This window comes from Sciurus carolinensis, chromosome X (assembly GCF_902686445.1).
Source record: "Sciurus carolinensis chromosome X, mSciCar1.2, whole genome shotgun sequence".
Taxonomy (NCBI): domain Eukaryota; kingdom Metazoa; phylum Chordata; class Mammalia; order Rodentia; family Sciuridae; genus Sciurus; species Sciurus carolinensis.
Window position 1 is genome coordinate 15,677,756 of NC_062232.1, and position 18,927 is coordinate 15,696,682.

Below are 18,927 nucleotides of genomic sequence, written 5' to 3' on the forward strand. Positions count from 1 at the left end.
GGCTGGCCCCTATGAAATCCAGTCCCGGCTTTGCTTTGCGCCCACAGCCCGACGCAGCCCGGCCTCTAGCGAGAACCAATCAGAAAGCGCCTCCCAGCACGTGGAGAAGAGAGACTCCAGAGCTCCGCGCCCGCTGCTCACTACACTTGTTACTGCTTGTCCTGAGCGCGGAGAGGGCGAGCTCAGGCGCGAGCAGGGGTGGGAGCCGGCAGCCGGCATCCGACAGAGACCGAGGCACAAAGATCGCAATAATATCCGTTATAACCAGCCATCTAACCCCACCCCCAACACACACCCATCCATCCCACCCGCCGGGAGAGACAGCCAACAGTTCGCTCTCTGCGCCCAGGGAAAAAGCCCCAACCATGAGCAATCAGTACCAGGAGGAGGGCTGCTCCGAGAGGCCCGAGTGCAAAAGTAAATCTCCAACTTTGCTATCCTCCTACTGCATCGACAGCATCCTGGGCCGGAGAAGCCCGTGCAAAATGCGGCTGCTGGGAGCCGCGCAGAGCTTGCCTGCCCCGCTGGCCAGCCGCGCTGACCAGGAAAAGGCCGTGCAAGGTAAGGCTGCACCCACCAGGCAAGGGGCACTAGGCACTGGATGTTTGATGTTCTGGGTCCAGGGGCCGGGGGGTTGTGAAGTTCGAAAGGAAGAAAGGAGAGGAGACAACTCTGAGGCCTGGTACCTCAAAGAGCAAAGAACATCTCACTAGAGTCAGTCTCTCTCTCTCTCTCTCTCTCTCTCTCTCTCTCTCTCTCTCTCTCTCTCTCTCTCTCTCATCTCTGTTTCCAGTGAAAGCAGAAGCCCAGCTTTGCTTTGGGACCCGGTAGATTCTCGGTGTTAGTCGTTAGGTAGTTTAAATACCCTTTCTGTTGGCCTTGGGTGTACTCTGAAGAGGGCTGGTGTCGAAGAAACAGCAGACACCCTCTTAGACCCTCATGGAAACAACTTGATGAAAACAAGAATCCCAAATGCTGGCGAATGGGGGTCTTCAGGCGGGGTGAGCCCTTGGCCTTTCCTCTATAGAAAATTTCTTTTTACACGGTGTTTTCCTTTTAAAAAAACAAAAAATTGTACATTATTTGTGATCTCTTAACCAAGCTTTCCAAACAACATTTCCCTGGGATTCCCCCAGTGCTCCTTATTGATTTGAAATGTATGAAATGTGTGGTTTCTGGGTGCTATTTTTCTCTGCTAAAGAGTTGAGCTGTTGAGATGTTTAAAAGGTTTTATTTTCTAAAATTAAAAATTCCAGAACAACTGTCGTTTTGCCCCGAACCTGTTACGCTCAAGTTTCGCCTTGAGCTGGATGCAGAGGTGTACCTGGGAAAGAACTGTTGGTTTCTCTTAAAATCTGAAAACCAGCGGTCCAGCCGCAACGCCACTTGGAACACAGGAGCTGACCGCGGAGAAGGGGCCGATTAAAATTAAACTGACTTTTTCCTTTTCTTTTTTTAGCCTGAAGTGGCACCTGTGCCAGCCACTTCCTCGAAGGGAAGGAGCGGCCTGTGCCTGTTGCACCCCCCTTTCTGTCCCTACTCCAGGCCTTTCCCAGCACATTTTCGCCAGGATTATTTTTCTTTGCCATTTTGTGCAAGAACCCCCGCCCCCTCCCGCTGTTAACTGTTGGGGCATGGCCTTAGCTCTGGGCCACAGGGCTTCTTCGCCCCGCAGGGGTCGCCCGCGGGGCAGTGCCCCTCTTGCCAGCCCGCGCCCCTTTGGTGGAGCAGCGGGCAGAGGTCGTGCGCAAAGTTTTCAGAGTGGTGACAATTTTTTTTTAAAAAGTTATTGAATGTGTTGGATGCTCCCCTGGCCCAAATATGAAGGAAAAAAGAAGTGGGAGAGTAGGCGAGGAAAAAGAGAAAGGAATGAAAGAAGAAAGGATGGAGGAGAAGGGAAAGCACGCAAAAAGAGAAAGGAAGGAAAGGGAAGGGGAAGCGAAAGAGAAAAGGAAAGGAAGAGATGGGAGAGAAAGAAAGAAGGAAGGCAAGGAAAGAAAAAATAAAAAGAAGGGAGAGAGGAAGCGAGAGAAGTAGATAAGAGAACGAAAGGGGAAATAAATGGCAGAGTGAACGAGGGAAAGGAAAGAAGGGAAGGAAGGAGAATAGGCAAAAAGAAGGAAACAAGAGAAAGAGGGTGTAAAAGAAGAAAGGTCAAGAAAAGTGGGAAAGGAGGCCCGTCGGAGCCTGGTGGCCCTGGAGCTCCGTGTGCCTGGGCCTAGGCACACGGGGAGTTGCAGAGGGCTGGCCCCATGAGGCGGTTCTGGCGGGGACGCCCTGGCCCACTGGCTCGCTGACTGATCTCCCTTGCCCGCAGGCTCCCCCAAGGGCAACAGTGCCCCGTTCGAGGCTGAGCTGCACCTGCCGCCCAAGCTGCGGCGCCTCTACGGCCCTGGCGGGGGCCGCCTCCTCCAGGGCGCCGCGGCGGCGGCGGCAGCGGCGGCGGCGGCAGCAGCCGCGGCGGCCACGGCCACCGCGGGTCCCCGGGGGGAGGCCCCTCCACCGCCGCCGCCAACCGCACGGCCAGGGGAGCGGCCGGACGGCACTGGGGCCGCAGTGGCCGCGGCGGCGGCGGCGGCCGCCGCCTGGGACACACTCAAGATCAGCCAGGCGCCGCAGGTGAGCATCAGCCGCAGCAAGTCGTACCGCGAGAATGGGGCGCCCTTCGTGCCGCCGCCGCCCGCGCTGGACGAGTTGGGCGGCCCGGGGGGCGTTGCGCACCCTGATGAGCGCCTTAGCGCGGCCGGCGGACCCAGCAGTGCCCCGGCGGCGGGTGGCGGCACTGGCGCTGAGGACGATGAGGAGGAGCTGCTGGAAGATGAGGAGGATGAGGAGGAGGAAGAGGAGCTGCTGGAGGATGATGATGAGGAGCTGCTGGAGGACGATGCCCGCGCGCTGCTCAAGGAGCCCAGGCGCTGCTCAGTGGCCGCCACCGGTGCCGTGGCCACGGCTGCTGCTGCCGCCGTGGCCACAGAGGGCGGGGAGCTGTCGCCCAAGGAAGAGCTGCTACTGCACCCAGAGGACGCTGAGGGCAAGGACGGCGAGGACAGCGTTTGCCTGTCTGCGGGCAGCGACTCAGAGGAGGGGCTGCTGAAACGCAAGCAGAGGCGCTACCGCACCACGTTCACCAGCTACCAGCTGGAGGAACTGGAGCGGGCCTTCCAGAAGACGCACTACCCGGACGTCTTCACCAGGTACAAGCGCAGGGTGGTCGCGGTGGCAGTGGTGGGAGGGTACGCGTGGAACTCAGAGAGGGTTGACTGGAGGGGAGGGGCCCAGACTCTGGGCAGTCACTTTGCTCTTGGACTTTGCTGAGGAGTGCCTTCCCAAACACCCACCTTGGCTCATTGAAAACTACCCACTCCCTCACCCCGAACTCCGGGCTTTAAGTTTAGGCTGGGATAGTTTCTTTTCTTCCCAAGGTAGTTTCAGTTTAATATTTTACAAGTTTCAGTTAGAGGAAAAGAGTGCCAGACTGAGCCACTTTGGGGAGGCACGCGCACACACACTGCCTGGGGCATAGCGTACCTCGCCAGGTCCTGGGAGAGGCGAAGGGAGTACTATCCGCAGTCATCTGGCAGAGTAGAGCACGGGCTATTTTTGGCCACTGTACTGTGCACTCGCCACCCCTGCCTGGTGTCCCAGGAGTCTGGTGGGTATCAGTTACACTGTTTTCAGTAAGTCTGGAGCCCGTGCCTGCGGAGGAGGTCTTTAAAAAGATTCGAGTTCTGTCATTTGAGGACTCCTGAAATAACCGAAGGAAGTCGGAACTGGGCAGCGTCTGGTGTCTCTGCACCTGAGTGGCACCAACCAGAATCTTCCCCTCTGGTCTGTGTACCCCCCCGCCCCGCAACACACGCATTAACCCAGTGTGTGTTTACTGTAAACGGGTTTACTGAATAGACACTGATTAATGGAAGTCGGGCAAAGAGGCAAGCAGTTGGGGAAATTTTTCTTTGGACGAGTGTCCAAGCCGGCTTGTGGGGTGGTCATGCTCTACTTTCCACTCACTGGAGTTTCGCTGGGAAAGATGTGCCGCTGGGATAACTGGGCCTCTGCGCCCCTATTTCAGCTGACCCGGGGTGCCCTCCAGTGGGGGCCTTTCTCTCCCATCCCAAGACCATGTCTCCGCTCAGCTGAGGAGGAGTCAGGGTTAGGGCAGAGAGAGAAAGGGACCCGTGTCTGCCTGGTGCGGGGCTTGTCAAGCAGGCATCTCCTTCGCAGGAGACGTGTACAGCTTTTCAACGTGCATTTTAGAGGAGAAAGTTGCCTGTCCCTTTGAACTAGAGGACAAATTTCTGCTTAGAACCCAGAAGGCCTGAACCAACTCCAAAATGTGGTTGGTCTGGCAATTGACAAACTCTCTCCTAACCAGAAGCAAGAAAAAAAGAGAGGATTTAACGAGGGCGTGGGCATTGAAGTTTGGTTATCCCTTGGGCTAAACTTGGTCCTTCCCGTTGTCACCTAGTCCCTTCCTTATCTTTAAAAAAGGAAATAAATTTTAAAATCAACGTGTATCAAGTAGCTTACTGGACCACCAGATTTTTGCATTTATCATACATGTGAATTTCAAAAGAAGAAATGAATTGGTGTCAATTGGTATTCAGGTCCGCCCTTTTTTAGCTGAAGGGGGGTGGCAAAGTGCGTGAGGAGGAGCCGCTCCTCTCTGCCACCCCACCCCCACCTTTCCAATCTAGGAGTCAGTCCTTTGGCTCTAGTCTGTAGCCAGCCAGAAGTGTAGATTTAGATTTGCTAGTGTTCACTGTAACAGACGGCAAAGGAAAGCGTTTAGTGTACCGATTTTCTCCTGTTGCTGAATTTTCAGGTGTGGACAGGAGGTCTACTGGCAGCGCAGAGCCAGGGCCCCAGGCTCGGGCAACCCCCGCTCTTTCATATTAGCGAGCGGAGAGCCAATTATTCTCGGCGCGCTCATATTTTCGGTAAACAGGTCGTAAGCCATTTTACAGCATCTTAATGGTTTCCTATTTGCCTTAATTGTCGCAGTAATAACTGCAATGACGGGGTAGGGTTTCAGTTAAATTGACTTCCCCTGAGATGGGCAGGGTTTGTAGTGGGCACTGGAGTCAGGAGGTACGCAGAATTTTGTTTAATCGAAAAATTACCCCACTGAACTCTTAACAAGCTTAACATATCTCCAGAGGGTAATAGGGACTGTGACCTAAGGGGGTGAGGGAGGGAAGAAGGCGGGGGAGAGAGAGATGGAGGGAAAGGCAGAGAACTGGCAAGAGGGGAGAGAGAAAAAGAGGAGAGGAGAGAGAAATTTTTAAAAGGAAAAAGAATGAAACCAAGAGGGCAGAAAAATATTTCTTTACGTGACTGTTGAGCCCTTCCTACATTTAGTATTAGGACAAAACAGAGTACAAGGACTGTAATGAGTGTGTGTGGGTGTGTGTGTGCACAAGAATGCACGTGTATGAGAGTGTTTCCTATCTAACTCTGGCCTAAGGGGGAGAGAGAATCCATGTGTCCAGGTTTGTAGAATTATAGACCCAAGAAGTCATCCCTGTCACACTTGAATGTTATATAATATTCTATATCTAGCAATATGTTGTGGTTTTATGCTTTCAATCAAATAGGCACTCCAGTGGTGAAGGGATGGAGATGCTCATGTACTTGGGGGTGGGAGCAGGCAGGAAGGGGACTGGAGGAGGGAAAGTGGCTGAGAGGGAGTTGCTGGGGCCTACAGTGAGTGACCTATCTGTGTGTTCCTTTCTTATAGGGAGGAACTGGCCATGAGACTGGACTTGACTGAGGCCCGAGTCCAGGTGAGCTGTACTCAGGGAAGAAGGGAGGGAAGAAAGCTAGGGGACAATGGAAGAGAGAGATGAGTTAATGAACTGGGGGGGGGGGGTGTTGAGATCACCTTCATAACAAGAGAAGCAGAATCAGAAAAGTAGATCCAAGCACTGACACACACAGAGATAATTAAAAATTAAGACTTGGGAGGTGGGAGGGGAACATTTAGAAGCCCGAGGAAGGAGTCCAGGTTCAGAACAGGGGTTTTAGAATCTTTGAGACTACAGTTTAGGAGTCCCCAGTCCCAAGGCTCCTATAGAAAACAATTCACAAACCCGACTTCTCCTGATTGAAATAATGGGATGGAGCATGGATTTGGTTGTTAGACAAATCCGCTCAGCTCCAAGCAGGTATTTGGCTGCGATTAAGTCTCCAATCGGGCTTCATAAAAGCCCACTTAGTGCTAGAACAAACAGGGCCATTTGAAGGCAAAATGCTGTTTGATTTCCCCTCCACCCCGCACAAGGAGCTGGCTAATGCTATTTGATTTCCCATTTTTTATAGCAATGAGCCCACATTGATCTAATAGGGAGTGAGTGCAATGCTATTAAAGGTGTTTGCAGCCCCATACCAGAGTGCATTTCCGAACCCAGGCCTCATAACCAAAGAGACTATCAACACCGGGCAGCCCCGATGGCCAACAGAAAACAGATGTCCCTGGGTTAGGAGCTGAGTGAATCACTTTACAGTCAAAATCAAGCGCTGATAAAGCACAATAAATTCCATATGGCTCATTTAATACACAACAGCTTCTTGCATTAGAGAGCTAATGATGAGGCCTGTCCCCTCCTTTCTGTTGACACATTTCTCCATTGTCAAACAGAGATGTGACAGCAACTCTGCATTTTCAGCTCAGGGGAACAAGTCGTGGGAAAGTTAAATAACTTTTAAAAAGAAAGAGAGCGCCCCCTCCCTTTCTCCTCTCCTCCCATTCACTGGAGAAGATGTAATTAAGTGAATATGAATTATTAGAGTCCTTTCGTTTACCTTTGGGGGGCCTCAGAGGTATTAATTCAATAATGAGGTATTACAGGGGGACATCTTGATAATTGCAGTTGAGTTGGGAGAGACGATCTGTCTGTAAAGGTTTTCATGTTCTTTAAGGGCATTCTGCCTCCACTGCCCCATTCCCCTCTTTTACTCCTTTCACTGTGATCATGGAGTGGCGGATATTCTCGTCTAGACAGATTTGGATGCACAAAAGCTGCCCACCCAGCCTGGTCCTATCTACAGTCTAACTTTTTCAAGCCTCTGAATCTCCACACTGAAGTGTTTCTGCAATTCACAAATAGATTATTTGAAGGCTGTGGAATGTAATGGATGGGCCCTTTTTCAGCAGAAATTGAAGTAATCAACCGATTTAAATTCTTGATTTTTCTTGCCCTGGGTGGCTGTCTAGAAGTCAAACCAGGCTTAGTTGCTAGACAACCCCCAGGGTAGATATTTGAAAGATGTGAATGTCTTTTTAAAATGTTAAACATATTCCTCTGGGATAGTTTACATTGTATTTTAATATAACTCTATATAGCCCTGGAGTTCATTCTTAATTTTTACACTTGTGTGCAGTCATAAACTGAGCTCTAAAGATATTAATGCCTTCAGGGGAGAAGGAGCATATCTTCTCAGCTGTGGGTGTGATAAGCAGGTCACATAAAAATAATCTCATGCTCCTGGGGATTATTTTTAGATGATGGTAGCTGCCATGTTTCAGGTAAAGGTCTCTATTAAAACTGTTTCTTATTAACAATTAGGAAAATACCTAGGCTGAAAACCTCCCCCAAGCCTAGAGCTATCTATTTAAATAACTTATTTAAACCACATCCCCAAAGGGAAATAAAAGACTTGTTAGCTCTGAAGGTGGGAAAAGTCTACTTGCAATCTGCCCTCTGATTTCTATGTACTCAGGTAGTATTTGTCCATGCAGTCAGTCCTTTCTTGAACAAAACTGGGCCCTACAGAGAGCAGGTTATGTACCCCCTATTCCATTTCAAGGAAAACCAGCCCCCTAAAATATATACCTGTTTGCTAATTATTGTGAATATTTATTTCCTCTCTCCCATCACTTCCCATATCCTAGAACCCAACACGGTGCACTTAGGTATTCAATAAATATTTCTGCAAAGAATAAAAAAGCCTTCTCCCTGCTTTCCATTTCAACACAGAGCATGGATTTTGCTAGCTCTTGAGTAAACCTGAAATAGGTGAAAATAGCTGATATGCAGCAAAACAGACTTGTCTGTCATCACTGGTGGCTGCCCATTTTTGAGAGTCACCTCTCACTTTACCTTACTTATTTGTCATAACAACCTTATGAAAAAGTTTTATCTTCCCCATTTTATTGTCCCCATTTTACAGATTAGAAAACTGAGGTTCACAGATATTTACGTGACCCACCTAAAGTCGTGCAGCAAGGAAGAGGCAGCCCAGACATTGAAACTTTGGTGCTCCCGTGTCTAAATACACTAAACCACTTTCCTTAAACTTAGTGGGCTAGTTGGAATACCCACTACAAACGGTTTGCTTGTCCTGTGTTTCCTGCTCTCTTTAAGTCTGGGTTCCTTTTCAATGCTAGTTTGGCCCCAGATGTGTCACAAACCACCCCAGGGCAAAGAGAGGCGAGGTGGGCCTGGGCCACTGTAGAAGGGAGGGAGGGGGCCGCGGGGCGGGGAAGGGTAGGGTAAGTGCCAGGAGCCATGCCGACCCCAGGCTTTCTCCACCTTACAGGTCTGGTTCCAAAACCGTCGCGCTAAGTGGCGCAAGCGGGAGAAGGCTGGTGCGCAGACCCATCCCCCGGGGTTACCCTTCCCAGGGCCCCTCTCGGCCACCCACCCGCTCAGCCCCTACCTGGATGCCAGCCCCTTTCCCCCGCACCACCCTGCGCTTGACTCGGCCTGGACGGCTGCTGCCGCCGCTGCCGCCGCCGCCTTCCCGAGCCTACCTCCGCCTCCGGGCTCGGCCAGCCTGCCGCCCAGCGGGGCGCCGCTGGGCCTGAGCACTTTCCTGGGAGCCGCCGTGTTCCGGCACCCGGCCTTCATCAGCCCAGCATTTGGCAGGTAATGCACAGCCTCGGCAGGCTCTGTCTCTCTCATATACACAGAGGCTGGGGTCAGGGAGGTGGCAGGAGACTAACCGGGGCTACGCACATCTTTCTTTGGCCCAGCCTTAGAGACTTAAGCCAAAGAAAATACTCTCTAATTTTGTCTTGGAAATTTGGGTCTTGAAGGAAATGATTCCGGACTGAGCAGGAAAAGAGAGACAGTTGGCAGTAACAAGTGATAACCAAGAGTGTTCAATAAAAGCTGTAAAGGTACCATACCAATGCAGCCAACACCCTTGACCATTGGTGGTACAAGTGCCCTCAGTTGTAGACTGCAGAGCAGGAATAACTTTTCAAGTTTTGCAAAAGTCTTTCCATATGCCCAAAGCCTGGCAGCCTGAGGAACTTATTCCTGGTCCCCACAGAGTCCTGGAGCTAGGAGATCCTCTGGGTGCACAGAATTATTTCTTCTTCCCCAAACCCTTCTTCCTTGTCATTCAAGTGGCCTGCTGCCAATGATAGTCCCATATAAGCAACCTCCAACCCCCACAGAGGCACAAGACAACGAAATAAAAGAAACAGTTCACAGTATATTATAACTCCCTTTCTTTAAATGAACATCGAGTGATGAAATTAAGAAATCTGTGTAATCACACAGACAAAGAAACAAAGGAGGGATGTATTAAGTTAGAAAGTGCAGTGAAAATAAAACTGAACGCAGCTTCAATGATCTCTCTTAGGGAGAACAAAGACATAATAGATTCATCCAACTGCGCAGCCACTTAACAAAAATCATCATAGAGAAATTTTTTAAAAGACTAAGTAAAATTAGTTTCTTGTAATAAACTGATAAACAGCAAACCCACTGAAGTGTAGTTAGTGACTCAGTTTACCTAGTGGAACCAGCACATGTTACACCCCTCCTCCGGGTCACACATTGTCATTTCTTTTTGGAAACAAAAATTTTAAAGTTTTGGGTCTCCTCTGCACTTTTCCCCTTTGACAAGAAATGACTTCTAAAACCAGGCGATCCTCAACACCAGTACTGGGCTTCAGGGAGGCCGGAAGAGGGTGGTGATGAGGCTGGCAGGAAGAGTGCAGAGTGGGCTTGGAAGGAGGAGCTGGCACTGGGTGAGCCCAGGGGGGGCTCATTTCTAATTGTGGAAATCCTGGATTGGCCCTGCGGGGGCCTGGAGCCAGAGCTCTGGGGAGAAGACTGGAAAAGCCTGAAGGGCCCTGAGAGGCGGTGGGGGTGGGCTCCTGAAGATGCTTGGGTCTCAACTGCCGGGCGGCAGTGCAGTGTGTAAAGTGTAGAAGCACCACAGAGCAATCCAGGCGCCACCCAGAGGCGGTGGCACTAGCGCTGGCGCAGATCCCAGGCTTGTGCTACGCCCTGGGGTCTCGGGCCCGGGGCTCTCTGGGGCAAGAGGCAGCAGAGGCACAGGCAAAGCGGCGGGAGAGTGTCGCCTTGCCTGGGCGCGGGGCCGCGGGTGGGTTACAGCCGCCTGTCCAGTGAAAATCAACAGGCGGGCGCCCTTCACCCTAACCCCGCGGGTATTGGCCAGGCACCCGCCGCTTAGTCCCACTCTGGAGGGCAGCCGGTCAGCACTGGTCCACAGAAAGATCAGCAAACAAGCCCAGCTTTTCTGGGGTATTCATCTTGGGCTGAGAAGGGGCTGGGTGGGGGAGAGATATCAAAATCTCCAGCGTAGATCTTGGTCAGTTTCTCTTTTCTCTCTCTCTCTCTCTCTCTCTCTCTCTCTCTCTCTCTCTCTCTCTCTCTCTCTCTCTCTCTTCTTTTCTTCTTTCTTTCTTTCTTTCTTTCTTTCTTTCTTTCTTTCTTTCTTTCTTTCTTTCTTTCTTTCTTTCTTTCTTTCTTTCTTTTCTTTCTTTCTTTCCTCTTCTTCCTTCCTTCCTCTTCCATCCTCCCTCCCTCTTCTAGCCTCCCTCCCTCCCCCACCCTCTCTCTCCTCTTTTCTCTCCCATGATCTCCTGGCAAGTAGTTTAATTGGAACACCTGACCTTGGAATGCACCCCTTTTCTTAAGGGAAAGCACAGATCCGCGAAGTTGGGTCATGGGGTTTTGGTCGCAGGGCCCGCCTCTGGTCCTGGTTGTGGCCCTTCCGGAAATATCTGGTCCCTTACTCTTTCTTTTCCCGGTCGGTTTTCTGCTCTGGCAGAGGCCTCCCAGCGTGCTACAACCTCCACCCGTGACATCTGCCTACTCCTCAGCTCGCGGCCCACCTAGGGCCTGAGTTGTGGCACCCCTGAGGCCGTGCCCCTCTGAGCCTTCGGCGCCCCTCTGCTCTGCTAGTGAGAGGCCGCGGAAAACGCCTTTCCAGGCGCTGCACTCAGCTCCCGAGGCCGTGACCGCGCTGTTTGCTTTCCCTGCAGGCTCTTTTCCACCATGGCCCCACTGACCAGCGCGTCAACTGCGGCCGCGCTCCTGAGACAGCCCACACCGGCCGTGGAGGGCGCGGTGGCGTCGGGCGCGCTGGCCGACCCGGCCACTGCAGCTGCAGACAGACGCGCCTCTAGCATAGCGGCGCTGAGGCTCAAGGCCAAGGAGCACGCCGCGCAGCTCACGCAGCTCAACATCCTGCCGGGCACCAGCACGGGCAAGGAGGTGTGCTAAAGGCTGCCCTCCACTCTCGCGCCCCTAGGCGCGCCCCGAAAGGTCACCTCACTCAGCACCACTCAAGACCAAATGGAAACAGAGGACCAGCACACTCCCGAGACGGCACTGAGAGAGCGCAGCCGCTTTCGCAGCAGCCTGGATGCGGGCAAGGCAGCCCTTGGCGCTTACAGATGTGGCACCTCCTCGGCTGGCTGTCCACCCGCCCCTGCCCCTGCCCCTGCCACTGCCAACCTCGCTCCAACTCAAACATCCACTCTCTCCCATTCTTTACTGAAAATATCGGGGAGGTTTTCTCCTCAAGACGCCTGGGATTGAAGTTAAAATGTTAAAAAGCTCAACCTCTTTTTCCTGACACCCCACTTAGCTTTTTTTTTTTTTTTTTTTTTTTTTTTTTTTTTTAATAGCATTTTGGCGCTCTAAGTTGATCTCCCTAGCGCGGGCCCGGCGTGAAGCCAGGGCCAGGGAAGCGAATGCGAGTCTGTAAGATAGTTAACAGTGCACTTAAAGGAAAGGGGCGTCTTGTTCTTGTTCTCTTCTTTATCATACACCAACCAAGGTTTTTATATCAAACCAAAGGGAAATACTCTGCTAGAATATGGACTGTTGAAGTCACCAAACTGTGATTATTGATTCTGTACATACCATTGTTATTAAAAAAAAAGAACAGAGCTTTGTATATTTGAAATGTTATAACGCAATTGCACTCAGCGTGGTATGGTAAAAGTTTGTCCTCCTGTAGATTCTTACTGTGTTGTAGATACGGTAGGGTTCCTAGACAAATATTTATGTACTCAAGCCCTTTATTTAACTTATTAACTGTAGAGGCTTCTGAAACCTTCAAGATAAAGGCAATGGTACAGTACTTTTGTGTAATGTGTAATTGTTATCACTTTTCCTTGCTATCTAGTGGAGAAGTGTCACGCTCAAAATAAAAAAAAAATATATGTTTAACAAAAGGAAATGTGAATGCTGTATGTAGGCGATGAGGGGACTGTAGAAGGGCCCCTAATGGGGGCCAGGGGTGGGCTCTGGCGCCCTGGCACCTCCTGGATTTATCTGCACATGCATTTTCCTGGCAGAGGCCCCTGGTTTGAATTCAGCCCTCCAAGGGATCGGGTTTCCTACAAAGGTTAAGGACGCTGCCGCTGTGCTTTCCACGCGCATCTTAACTTCCCCGGTCGTGTCACGGCTGGAACTGGGGGGCCTTAGGCCACGGAGATGGGGTGGGTTTGAGGGTAAGTGGGTGTATAGTAGGCGTTGTTGACGGTGGAGTCAGAAATTTGAAGCGAGGGAGAGTCTTGGATAGGAAGGCTAAGAAAGCTGTTCATGGAAAGTGCCACGTAGCAAGGAAGTGCGCAGTCCGAGAGAGATGACAGGTAATGGCGAGAGCGAGAAGCCACAGCGCTGGCTTCCGAGGGGGCGGGCTCCGCGGTACACTCTGGGAGGAGGGAGGGAGGGAGGGGAGAGAGAGAGAGAGAGAGAGAGAGAGAGAGAGAGAGAGAGAGAGAGAGAGAGAGAGAGAGAGAGAGAGACAGAGAGAGACAGAGAGAGAGAGAGAGACAGAGAGAGAGAGAGAGACAGAGAGACAGAGAGAGAGAGAGAGAGAGAGAGAGAGAGAGAGAGAGAGAGAGAAGATAGCATGCGAACGTAAGAACGGTGATGGAAAGGCAGCGAGGGGTATCCAAGTGGCAGATCTTAACTCGACAAATGTCATTACATCACTTATCCAGGCATTGGGAAATGTATACATTTTAAAAAATCTAAACAACTCTGGTTTCGTCAGGAGACCCAAACAGATTTGCGATTCTTAACCCGCTGGCGCACCCTTCCCCGCGGCGGGAACCATAGCTTCCCCCTCCCTCGGGCCTTGCCTGCGCCCCTTCGGGTGACCGCTCGGTGGAAGCCCGCCCGCGGGGGCTGGGTCTCGCCAATGCTCCCAGGGTGATGGGAAAGGGAAGAGAAGCTTAATTAGTTTCAATTTGCAGTAATTAGCGCGCCGGACCTTTGGGGAGAGGGGCAGGCGGGTGGAGGGGGGGTGCTGCCGCGGCGTGACTACCGCGGTTCCCGGAGGAGCTGGGCAGCCTCCCCAGCACGCCGCGGAACAGTCGGTCACCGCGGGGGGCGCGGGCGCGTCTCCTAGCCCGGGCGGTCGGGATCCTCGCGCGCCCAGGAAGGAGGCGGGCAGGGTCCCCTGGCGGCCTGGGGCGCGAGTGTACAAACCCAGGGAAAAGTACAGGGTCGGGCGGAGGTCAGTGGCCCTTTGGGGAGGTGGCCAGCCAGAGTCGGTAAGGCCAGCTGGTCCAGATGTCTGGGAGGTTCTGTTCTGGGAGCGCGTGGACCTGGCTCGCGCGCCTGAAACTGCTTCTGGGAGTTTGGATTTCTGGTGGACCCCAGTGTTGATGGCCTAGCTGGGGACTCGCCAGGGCGGCGCTCACAGGCAAGAGGACGGCCTGGGGCATGGGAAGGGACCTCCACCCACCATTCCCACCGCACACTCCTTTTCCAGGTTTAGTAAGGCCGGGTGGGAACTTCCTAGGGCATTCCTCCAGGCCTGAGAGATTCAAACCTTCAGATTCCACAGACTCCCCCATAGAGTAAGCTGCTTTCCTAGGGTGGGCAGGCCACTGGAGAGTTTGGGGAGGAGACAGGGGAGTGCAAGAGAAGCCTGAGGGAAGGGGCTATTTATTTATTTATATATTGGTGGTCAATATCAATTTTCCGTCGATTTTGGCTTTTTGTTTAGTAAGGCTTCTTTTTTCCCTTCCAGGCTGCCAGTTGGATGGTAGACGAGAAACAGTACCATTCTTCCTGTTAATGAACCCTTTTTTAAGTCATTTTTTCTCATTTGACCCTTCCTTGGAGCAGAAGCAAATTGCGTGAAATTACCTCCAAGGATTACATTTATTACTGGCCAATGAGAACCCCTCGCCTTGTTTTACAAACTCTTAATCCTATGTCATTCTGATGCCGCAAACAAGCTGGGTCCCGGGCCTCCTATTCTTTCAACTTTCCCCAGCTGGAGGGACCTCATTCTGCACTTAATATTCCCCATAAATATCACACGCTAAAGACCCCCTGACTTCCAGCAAGTCCACATTAAACATGTGACATGTCACGCATGACAAACTCTGAGTATCTTTTCAAAGCAGCATTAAAAGCAAAGAAACCAATTTTCTTCTCCTTCCAAACCTCCCCAAGTGCTGAATGATGGGGATTGGAAAGAGCCACTGGAGCGTACTTAGGGGGATTTTATGAGATTTTCCAGAATGATTTAATCTTATTGTGAGCATTATTAATGAATGGCAACCCAATTTGGCCCCAATATCTGGGAACTCAGTCACAATGCTGGGAGCGGCTGACCCCCCCAACCTTAAGCAAACCTCTTCCACCATGGAGGAGGACATGTGGAGCCCTGGGGTGTTCAGGAGAGTCTGGTTCATGGCATGACTGTCTCCTACCATGTCCAGGGCAGAATGGCCCAACACCTGCTTTCCCATTGCCACCCCCACAGTATCTTGGGGCAAAGGGTGATTGGAAGCCCTGTTGGGACCTCTGTGGGAAGGTTGAGGGGAAAGGGTAAGTTAATTTGCTACATTTTCAGACAGGTTAGCCAGATCTGGAGGAGGCCTGAAAGACAGAAGGGAGTATTTGGCATATTAGCAAAAGTGTTCTTCAATCACCAACTACCCATGGCCTGGGCTATAGGTAGTGGTGAGGGCAGACATCTTAGGTGTGTGGTGATGGAGTTAGCAAGACAGTGAATTAGGAAGAGTGATCATGGAAGAGAAATTCAGTCTTAACCTAAAGTTACTGGTATTGGTCCCCAATCAATTTCCCTTTCTTTCTTGTTATTCCCCCTCCCAATTGGGGCAGACATTCATTATTGTTGCATTTGATTTATAATACCAAGAGTCAAAGCACCTGTAGTTCTCTGTTTAGTATGGCTTTGAGTGTGGAGATCTTACTAGAATGGAAAAAAAAAGGGCTGATGTTAGAGGAGAGGAAATTATACATGGGTTAGCCCAACTTGCTTATAGAGGGAAAAAATATACGTGAGCATGTGTATGTGTACACACAAAAGTGAGTGTGTCTGAATGAAGGGGGTCTTAAATGTAGCCTAAAATGGTATTTTGGAACACAGAGTTCCCCAGAGCAACTGCATATTTAACTGACAGTGGCAGCCTGGCTAGGGGGCGGGGAGAAGAAAACCCACTACCTGATGGGGAGGGGGAGCAAAAAAAAGCATTTTTCAAAGGAAAAAGTCGTGTTGTCCCTGGACGTTATTAACAGTCCAGTTTGAAGTATACATTTTTTTCCATTAAAGAAAAGGGAGCGATTACCAGTTATACATTAAGAAATGTCATTCAGTCATTTTTATTCATTCTCCGGAAATCTTCGTAAAAGCCTGAATCATACTTCTACAAGCAGCAATTTTGTTAATCCAGGGGGTTATTACTCTGGGCCCTTATTAGGTTCTACACCACTGCCAAGCAATCCTATAACCCTCTCAAAAGAAGTTTACCTCCCTGTTATAAAACCAGTAGTGGTATTTATACTGTGCAATAATTAGTGTATTACTTGAATCCACTAACACGTTCATTTTATCTCTGCACAAAACCTCTAGTCTGCTTATAGAAAGCTTGTGCCTCCTTTGGTGCTGTTAAAGTGGTGAAAGAGTGAATTGAAGGCTGGTTGCACTTTCTCCTTTTGCCTCGCCTTAATTCCCATCTCTTTTTGCTCTCATCCAATTAGCACAGTGTATTAAGCGGTTTATCATCTCATAGTCAGCTATTGAGAGAAACAAGGCGAGCACTTTGCAATAGAACCTGCGCTCCTTTGACACCCTCAGGTACTTACATATTCCACTGCGCTATGAATAATAGAGGAAGAATGGAGCGCTAATTCCCTCATCAAAGAATGCCTTGTCTGCTGCTTTGCTCAACAACACCATTCTGATCAAAAGAAAAGCAATAAAGCTTAGCATAACAAAACGAAACCTACTTATTAGCTTAGTGGTTAAATTAATGCAGAGCCGCTGCTATTCAAAACCAAGGTTTGAAAACAGCCTCCAACAACCTGATAATGCTGCCTTCGGGATGAAGGAATTTTAATCTGAAATTTGAGGCTGGCTCAGATGAGTTAATCTATTAAACTGCTATAAGGAAGCTCTACCACAAACCATTCAATTAAGAAATATTTAGGTGAGGAGGGAGAGGGAGAGGGAGAGGGAGAGGGAGAGGGAGAGAGAGAGAGAGAGAGAGAGAGAGAGAGAGAGAGAGAGAGAGAGAGAGAGAGAGAGAAGAGAGCAGAGAGGAGAGGAGAAGAGAGGAGAAAAGAGGAGAGGAGGAGAGAGGAGAGGAGAACGAGGGACAGGCGGCTTTAAATTTGGAATGGCAGCATCAAATAGCATGGAATTGAGGGTCTGAGGCTTGATGTTTTTCATAAAACCCTGACAAAGATAGGGAAACCTGCTTTTGGAGTTTCCTTGTTTTTGCTTCTTCTGCCAAACTCTTTAAATTATGTTTATTAAAAAAGTGTCTCAAGGTGTGTGTATATGTTTGTTGGCCTTAAGAAGTGGCAAGGGTTGGAGAAAGGGGTGGTGGTGAGGGACAGTGAATTCATTCCCTTTCAACATTTGAACTCCAATCTACAAACTTCGATTAGCCCCCACATCCTGGGCAAGTCATGAAATTAACTCCATCTATTTTTCAGGCAAATTAAAATCTTACAGTATTTTCAACTTCTGGCCTCCTCTATCCACCTTCATATGAAGGAGAGTCCAGGGTTAGCAAACTGTGCCCAAGACAAGCTCTTGTGCAATGATCTGCTGTAGGTTAGATCCTAGTTCCTAAATTAAGTTAGATAGAAAAGGTGCCCCTTTCAGGCGCATGGGTTCTAAGCACAGCAGGGTCCTTTTAGAGTACCATTTCCCAACTGGCTCAGATAAATTTTAGCCCAGAGGTTGAATAGGGCCCACATAGTGTTTCAAATTTTGTTCTAAAATATCAATTGTGAAGGTTTAGGAATCAAGAAACTTTATGGAATATTCAGGTTCCTGGTTTCTCTTAAAAACTGCACCACGTGGCCTCTCTGGGCCCTGCCCCTCTCTGCATTACTGCTGCCCCCTTTAGACAGTCCTGGCCCCCGTGTAGTGTGAATCTAGCTTGCTCTATTCATTCTCTTTTAGCATTTAAGACCTGTGCCAGAAAGCCCCATGGAGACAGATGGGTAGGCGGCTCTCTCCCCTTAAAAGAAGTGGGCGGAATTTCTGCACCAATTCTACCCAGTGTGCTATCAACCAAGGCAAATCAAGGAGTAGCAACCTTTCTCAGAGAAAAGCGAGTATGTGATATTCCAATCTTCCAACAGAGATCCACTGGAATTCTTAAAGTTGCAGTTTCAACTTTCCATACAATTCTGGAATCCTGAGGTAACTCTTTTTGGGGACTGCACTTAGAAATGTTTGATTTTTTATAGATCTTCTATAGAAGTGGTCCCTGCCCTCATAATGATTACAATCTAGAGGCAGAGACAAGAAATAAACCAGAGACATTATTTGAGTCTTTTGGCATTTCTGGATAACCAAGTTCAGGATAATTCTAATTAACATAATCCCAGGACCCAGAAATTAACGAAAATATGCCTTCTCTTCAGAAAGTGGGGGAGTGGCTCTCTCAGTTTCCTCAAACTTGTAACTGGCTGCAGAGCTTTTAGTACCAATTAGTTAATCAACAGGACCCTAAACCCAAAGTATTTCTACTTTGAACTTGACTATAAGAGTAAGAGAGGAGATAGGTCAGATCTTGAGGGGAGAAGGGAGGGAGTGAAAAGAGAAGGCAAAGCCAGAATGAATGGTGGCTTCCTCTCCACTACTTAACAAATATTCCTTCCCCAGGGGGACCTTTATGTGGGGTGCCTTTCTCCCAGGAGCATGAGCTTTGTTCTTCAAGAAACACCACTGAGCTCTTGGTTTAGCTCCCTTTGTTTGTCCAAGTCCACATAGTCACATTATAAACCATGTTATGTCTCTCTCTGTGTCTCTTTGGTGCTGGGGATCAAACCAGGGCCTTTTGTATGCTAAGCGCTACTCTCCCCAGCCCCCATACTTTGCCTCCTTATTTTGGGGTGCTGGGGATGGAACCCAGGGCTTCCCACATGCTAGGCAAGCACTCTACCACTGAATTATACCCCCAGAGCTCCCATCTCATCTCTTAAAGGACCCAAAGGCCACTGAAATTCTCCTGAATGCCCAAACTCAGACCATTCAAAAGCCTTGCCATTTGCAATTATTTCTGAGCTGGGTTCTAATCTTGGTGGCAATGAAAAAAAGTGGGTTGAGGTTTGGGAAGAGGGTAGCCTTCAAACAGTACTCCTTGTTGTCCCTCTAGACAACTGTTTGTGCCCAATAAGAATTCACTGCAAATGCTTTCCCTTT

General features: G+C 49.9%; 1 protein-coding gene across 2 annotated transcripts; it reads left to right on the forward strand.

Annotated features, from left to right (window-relative positions):
* The first annotated feature begins 213 nt into the window (after positions 1 to 213).
* On the forward strand, positions 214 to 11,854 carry Arx (aristaless related homeobox). Of its 2 annotated transcripts, none has more exons than XM_047536563.1 (5): positions 214 to 561; positions 2,318 to 3,194; positions 5,741 to 5,786; positions 8,542 to 8,870; positions 11,035 to 11,121. In XM_047536563.1, the coding sequence occupies exons 1-5, from the start codon at positions 366 to 368 to the stop codon at positions 11,066 to 11,068; spliced, it is 1,482 nt and encodes a 493-aa protein (XP_047392519.1). In that variant the 5' UTR covers positions 214 to 365; the 3' UTR covers positions 11,069 to 11,121. The 2 variants fall into 2 exon arrangements, with proteins under 2 accessions (XP_047392519.1, XP_047392518.1); XM_047536562.1 differs by lacking the exon at positions 11,035 to 11,121 and adding an exon at positions 11,249 to 11,854 and having other exon boundaries at positions 216 to 561.
* The last annotated feature ends 7,073 nt before the right edge of the window (positions 11,855 to 18,927 follow it).

Bases quoted from the DNA above. Each gene is read 5' to 3' on its own strand.
- Arx (XM_047536562.1), top strand. From the start codon at position 366: ATGAGCAATCAGTACCAGGAGGAGGGCTGCTCCGAGAGGCCCGAGTGC. The intron at 562-2,317 runs GTAAGGCTGCAC...CCTTGCCCGCAG, and splicing joins CCAGGAAAAGGCCGTGCAAG to GCTCCCCCAAGGGCAACAGT. The intron at 8,871-11,248 runs GTAATGCACAGC...CTTTCCCTGCAG, and splicing joins ATCAGCCCAGCATTTGGCAG to GCTCTTTTCCACCATGGCCC.